This window comes from Coenobita brevimanus, chromosome 51 (assembly GCF_032717465.1).
Source record: "Coenobita brevimanus isolate Jiangsu-jjx chromosome 51, ASM3271746v2, whole genome shotgun sequence".
Taxonomy (NCBI): domain Eukaryota; kingdom Metazoa; phylum Arthropoda; class Malacostraca; order Decapoda; family Coenobitidae; genus Coenobita; species Coenobita brevimanus.
The window spans coordinates 4,384,632-4,391,906 of record NC_137004.1 but is presented as its reverse complement, the minus strand read 5'-3'; the positions used below and the strand labels follow the sequence as shown (position 1 = coordinate 4,391,906).

Sequence of the window (7,275 nt, the reverse complement as noted above, 5' to 3'; positions counted from 1 at the left end):
GAACATGTGAGTAAATGAATGAGTAATCTAATGAATGAATGAATAAGTTAGTGAATGAATGAATGAATAAATGAATGAATATAAGAATGAATAAATGAATGAAAGAACGAATACATGAATGACAGAACGAACGAATGAATGAATAACTGAATGAATGAATGAAGAAATAAATGAATGAATGAATGAATGACTTTTTGACTGATTTCATGAACTGTCTATAGATGACTAGGTAAATGAATTGCAAGTAAGTGAATGAATGAATAAATGAATGAAATAATGAATGAATAAAATGAATAGAATGACTGATAACCGAATGAATGACTCTAGATTGATATGAGTTGTCTGCTGATGTAATGAATGAGTAGACTGTCGATGAAAAATAAATGGGAAGCTAGAAATGAATGAAGATATAAGAAAATGAATAAAATGTATGATGGAAGACTTATGCATTATACACCATTGTCTTAAGAATCTGTGAATGCGTGAATAACCTCCCTATGAATGACCAGGAGGCTGTGGGATTAATGAATGACTGAATGAATGAATAAATGGAAAAGTGACGTTTGGACGAATGAATGAATGAATAAGATACGGTAGTGAATAACGCATAAATAACAATATGAATGTACACTGGAAAGCATATACTTAGTTTATGGTTGAGTGAATGAATGAACGAATGAATGAATGAATGAATGAATGAATGGGTGAACTGGATGTATGAAAGATTATGGGTATGAAAAATTATTAATGACTGAATGAATGAATGAAAAGCAGAGCAATGAATAAAAAAAGTGAGCACTAAATGAATGAATGAATGAAAGACTGAATGAAATTAAATGAATTAATGAAAAAATGAAATGAATGAATGAATGAATGAGTGAGTGAACGAATAAGTGAATAAATGAATGAATGAACATATAAGTTAATCAAGCAATGGCAAAAATGAATGAACAAGTGAATGAAGAGATAAATGAATGTATGACTGCCTTAATGAATGAATGAATGCAGGAGTGACCTCTGAATGAAGGATGGAGTGAAGTACGTGAATAAAATAATGAATAACTGAACTGGATGCTATTCAAGAAGACTGTATGGGTCTGTAAGGGAGTATATGGAAGGAAGTGTATGGAAAGACGTATGTATGGAAGGGGAGTGTATGGAAGGGAGTGTATGAAAGGATGTGTATGGAAGGGTGTGTATGGAAGGGGAGTGTATGGGAGTGTATGGAAGGGTGTGTATAGGGTGTGTATGGAAGGAAGTGTATGGAAGGGTGTGTATGGAAGGAAGTGTATGGAAAGGAGTGTATGAAAAGGTGTGTATAGGGTGTGTATGGAAGGGAGGGTATGGAAGGGTGTGTATGGAAGAGGAAAGTATGGAAGAGGAGTGCATCTTTCTCTTATCCTCGCTTCCGTCCTTGTTTCATTGCTTCCTTCCTTCCTTCCATGCTTGCTTCCTTGCTTGCTTGATTTCTTCCTTCCTTCCCTGCTTCTCCCTCCTTCATTTTCCCTTCCCTCCTACCCTTTTTCCTTCCTTTCTCCCTTCGTTCATTCATTCATTCATTTTTTCTTCCTTCACTTTCTTTTTCTTCCTTTTTTCTTTCCTCCCTCGCTTCCTTCTTTTCGCGCTCCCTCTCCCCTTTCCTCCTTCCTTCCTTCCTTCCTTCCTTCCTTGGCTCACCGCAGGCCAGACACTGAGTGGTGTTAATCTGTTCATTATTCAGGAAGGGAAGGAGTGAAGCTCTATCAGTGAAGGAGTTAAGGAAGAAATAATGAAAGAAAGAAAGAAAGAAAGGAGGGAGGGAGGGAGGGAGGGAAGGAGGGACGGACGGACGGACGGACGGAAGAAAGAAAAAACAAGGAAAGAAAAAAAGAAAGAAAAAAAAAGGAAGGAAAGAAGGAAGGAAAGAAAGAAAGAAAGAGGGAAGGAAAAAAGGGAGAGAGGAAAGAAAAGAAGGAAAGAAAGAAAGAATGAAAGAGGGAATAAAGAGACAGATGGAAACAAAGAAAAAAATAATGAAGGAAGAAAGAAAGAAAGAACGAGGGAATAATGAGACGGAGACAGAAATAAAGAATGAATTAAAGAAAAGAAAGAAAGAGAGGATGAAAGAAGAAAGAGAGAAGGTAAGAAATGAACGACAAAGAAAACAAGAAAAAAGAAAGATAAGTGAAATGAAAGAAAGAGAAACAAAAAGGAAGGAAAGAATAAAGAAAGATACAGGAAATGAATGAATGAGAAAATGAAGGTCGAGAGAGAGAGAGAGAGAGAGAGAGAGAGAGAGAGAGAGAGAGAGAGAGAGAGAGAGAGAGAGAGAGAGAGAGATTAAAGCTTGCGTTATACCTCTTAATACTTTCTCCACTCCAAACCACGCCAAGTGAGCAGGATCGCAAGTAATGAAAAAAAAAAAATTATATAAGTGTGCCCTTTCAGTACCTGCTATGAGTCCTGCTAATTAGAGTACAGCAGGTAATAAGTGTCTGTTCAGCAGGAAAGGGGAAGTGGGATAGTGTAAAGTGTGACTGGGTGGTTTGTAAGTGGTATGAGAGTGTGACGTTTGGCAGTGTTAGGTGTGGCTGTCAAAGAGTGAGGTGTGGTAGTGTGAGGTGTTGTGGCAGTTGGTGTGGCTGTATCAGGTGTGGCTGTGTGGGTATAGCAGTGTGAGGTGGGGCAGTGTGGGTGGGGTAGTGTAAGGTGTTGGGTTTGGTGAACCATTGTGGTATGATAGTAATATATGTGGCAGTTTGAGGTGTGGCAGTGTAAGGTGTGGCAGTGTGAGGTGTGGACGTGTGAAGTATGGCTGTGTGGAGCGTCAGTATTAAGTATGGCTGTGTAAAGCGTGGCAATGTGCGGTACGGCAGTGTGATGTGTGGCAGTGTGTTGTGAGGCGGTGTAGAGTGACAGTATTAGGTGTGGTCATGTGAAGTGTGGCAGTGTATGATGTGGCAGACTGTGGTGTGGCAGTGTGAGATATAGCAGCGTTCATGTAAAATGGCAATGTGTGTTGTGGTAACTTATGTTGGGGCAGTGCGTGTAGTGGTAATGCATGGAATAGCAGTGTGTAGTGTGGCAGTGTATGAAGTGACAGTGTGTGATACAGTATTGTGTGTGGTGGCCGTCTGAAGTATGGCTATGTGGTATGGCAGTGTGTGGAGTTGCAGTGTGTTGAATGTCCTTACGCGGCGAGACAGTGTGTGATGTAACAGTATGTGTGGCAATGAGGGAAAAAGTGGCAATGTGTGTGGTGTGGAAGTGTGTGGTGTGGCTGTGTGGTGTGGCAGTGCGTGGTGTGCCAGTGTGTGGTTTGGCAGCGTGTGGTGTGGCAATGTGTGGTGTGCCAATGTGTGTGGTGTGGCAGTGCGTGTGATGTGGAAGTGTGTGGTGTGGCAGTGTTTGGAATGGCAGCGTGTGTGTAATGCCTTTTAGTCTTATTGCTTTCTCTTGTGGATGTTACAAACTGACCCAGAAAATGCTCAATAAATTCATGGTTAACAGGACTGCAAAGACAATGAACGTAAAGAGGGGAGAAAAACAGCATGATAGGGTTAGCTGAAGTGTGGATACTTAGTATGAAGAGAAGCTGTTTAAGTATGTCCAGCAATACACCTATACAGGGTGAGTCAAGCACGGAAACATGGGGCAAGGGGAGGGAGGACACACTACAGGATTTCCTCAGTGTGACATCCTCAATTATATCAGACTTTTGCGCCACCCTGTTTCATCTTTCGCCTATTACCCTTTCAGCCTGAGGACATAGTTTTCGTTTCTCGTTCATGCTACCGTCAAACAATTTTATTTAGGCTTAGGGCGACCTTTACTGTTGAGTCGAAGTGATTAATGAAGACTAAGTAATCCCCGCAGTTCGAAAAATCTCTGAATAAAATCATCTGGAGGTAACAGGAATAAAAATACAAAATTACATCCCCGTGCTAAAGTGACTAATCTGTGCATCTGTCATATACATATTTATTTCGGTACCTAGTTACCCATAATGTACTATACTGTGAATTTCTATATGGTAACTAAAGACGACACAAATATTCCAAATAACCTGATCATTAAAATATAGAAAACAAGCAAGGAGTAAGAGTTGTAAGCAATAATCAAACGGATGTACATAAATTGGCATAAAGCAAAATTTTAAACAATGCCAACAAATCTGAGGGAATGCAGATGGATTCCACAAATAATCTTTAGCATTTATGTAGGTGACTTCCCATCCCTCCTTGCAAAAGCTGGTAAAATATATGGATTCGTAATGCCACATTTCACTGAATTGTGTTCGTATGGTTTGAGCTTTGACTCCTAAAATCCCCTTAAAAGTCCTAACTGGTGAAAAGATAAAGTTTTAGCTCAGGGGCATCACAAAGTACTTATGAATCACTGCCTTCTTCCTTTATTTTATATTTTTGTTTACAGATTTCACCTAATATCATTCTGAGCATTTTGTAGCAGCGATATTTGTGTGTGTGTGTGTGTGTGTGTGTGTGTGTGTGTGTGTGTGTGTGTGTGTGTGTGTGTGTGTGTGTGTGTGTGTGTGTGTGTGTGTGTGTGTGTGTGAAAAGTTTTATTTATGATACTCGTACATGACCGCTCCTACCACACCCATCTCCGCCATAGTCACTATAAACGACTGAATCTGTAACGTGCTTATAAACAAAAGAGCATCGCTACACCTCCATTCCTTCCTAGTCATTCAAACTTGCGATTATTTCAAGTACTTTATGAACCATTCCTAGAACCAACACAACCTAGCTTAGCACATCCAAACCTTCTGTACTCTAATCTAAAATATCATAACCTAATCTAACTTATCCAATTCTATCCTAATCTAACTAACACTGGCTCATCTAACCCACCCTATCACGAACGGAAAGGATACAAACACGACGCATGGATTCGATAACTTGCTATGATGCCCTTTTTATTTTCTATTATTTTTTTTACAAACACGTAATGACAAAAAAATTCGTTTGTCAATGAAATGTCACAAATGCCGCGAAGACAGCATGGAAGAAATTCAGGTACGGTCATTAAAGCAAATATTCCTCTCATTAACGAAAAACAATAAGATACTTGAAGAAATCTGTAAAAAAATGGGAACAATTTGAAAGCGCCTTCTGGTGATGACCCTAAGCTGAAATTTTGCCTCGAAGAAGAAGATGAAGAAGAAGAAGAAAAAGGAGGAGGAGGAGGAGGAAGAGAAGGAGGAGAAGAAGAAATGAAGATGCTGTCTTAGGGTATTTGTCCATGGAACAGATGTACCAAGTCTGAAGTGAAATAGTGAAGAAATGACGGGATGGCACCAAACAGAAAAGAGCTTGGAAGAAAGAAAGAAAGAAAGAAAGAAAGAAAGAATGAATGAATGAAAGAACAAATAAATGAAAGCAAGAGAAATATGAATGAATGAATGAATGAATGAATCAATCAATCAATGAAAGAATGAAAGAAAGAATGAAACTGAGCATTACAAGGAGACCATAATTATTAAAATCCAACTATTACCAGATCAGGATAAAACTGACCACAAAAAATAAAAATAACAACTACTTGAAAAAATGAAATAAATAAAATATACATTACAGTAAGTTTCAGCATTGAGGTATAAAAAAAAAATTGAAAGCAAGAATTAAGAGAATAAAGAGAGAAATGCGGTGACATAAAGACACGATTGCATTAAAAAGGAAATTAAAATATTAAAATAAATGAAAAGGAACACATATAATTCCTCATGGGACAGTTTGCGAAATTACACGAAATAGAAAAAAAAAAATCGAACTGTTTTTAGATCATACAAAAGAAGAGAGCAAAGAAAGCATGAACAGCACCCAAATAACACGATGAAATACGAAAATACAAAGGAAAATTGATTAATACATGAACAACTGCAAAAGAACACAAAAAGAATGAAGAAATCAGTATAACACAGCGATGAAGAGTAAACAAGAACCACTGACAAATAACACGAGAAGCAAGAAGACTGCATCAAGAGAAAATTATACAACAAATATCATGAACCACTACCAAACGACACAAAGAGAAATAAGAGAAAAAAAGAGAATGAGGAAAGTAAAACAAGAACCCCAAAAAACATGTAAGAGAAGAAAAACCCAACTTAATATGAGAGGAAAACATGGGAAAAGGTTAATTAATATTCTAACCCCCCACCATGAGTTAGATGAGACTCACCGGTATGGTAATGAAGCACCAGACAGCCTCGGTCAGGTTCTGGATGCTGAGGGGTTGGTTGGGGTCGGGAGGGTCACGTGCTGGGGTCAGGAGGGGCGTGGGGTCACTGTCATCATCCTTCCAGGGCTTGAATCTTCCCCCAACACTCCCCCCTCCCCCACCTCCACCCCCACCCCCTCCCGATCCCCCTCCTCTCTTCGACCAGCCACCTCCAGAGATTCGTCGCTTCACGACCACCGGTTCGGACGGGCTTCGAGTCATCTTGGTGTAGCTGTTGACTCGATCCTGAACACTGCCCAGCTCTCTCACGGGGCTACCACCAAGATTCGAAGCTTCAACAGACGTGCCCCTCTCATATCCAACCGCACGCCCACCACCACCACCACCACCACTGCCGCCCCCGCCCTCCACACCCACGCCCACGCGAGAGCCGCTAAATGGGCAAGACATGGGTGCGATGGAAAGGGTGTTAAGGTCAGTGCTTCACATTTTTGACCTGGGCGTTCTGGTGGCTATTTATTTTGTTTTCTTGTTTATGGGCTAGTGTCTCTCCCGAGGAGGAGAGACCAGGTGTGACATTTTCCAGGTAGGCAGGTGAGCCACAGCAAGCCACAAACTTGTATAGTCTGAAGATTATTTAAAACTATCGAAGCATAATGAGTCTTATCTTCGATCAATCAGTGCCTTGGATTGATTAGATTTGTCTGTGATATCCAGCTTCACCGAATCTTGAGAAGATAACGAGGTATATATATTTTTGAAGCTCCCATTAATCTCTCCACGAACCAAGACACCTACTTCGCCAACTGTACATGATAGATACGAGGTCATAAGTAGTCAAGTTTAAGAATCAGGTGTTTGGTTTAATAATTTAGCTCATTTTATCTTAGGTCTTAATTTCGTTTCATTCGTGAATTAAGACGTATTTAAAGACCCATATCATCTTCGACCTTAAATCCAGTTCATCTTAAAGCCATATCGCTATCTCTGGTGTCCTTTAGGTGGGGCAGACGTTTGCACTCTCATCACGCACAACTCATAAGTATCCCCTGTGAAGAAAAACATTATTTCCGGAGAATGGGCGTGGATACA

General features: G+C 39.9%; 1 protein-coding gene across 1 annotated transcript in view; it reads right to left on the bottom strand.

Moving 5' to 3' along the window:
- Gycalpha99B (guanylate cyclase 1 soluble subunit alpha 2) overlaps nt 1-6,633 on the bottom strand; it is a 123,676-nt gene extending 117,043 nt beyond the window's left edge. The window contains exon 1 of the mRNA XM_080272472.1: nt 6,184-6,633. Within this exon, the coding sequence (XP_080128598.1) occupies nt 6,184-6,633 (450 nt within the window). The remainder of the gene's footprint in view (nt 1-6,183) is intronic.
- Nucleotides 6,634-7,275: the final 642 nt, after the last annotated feature.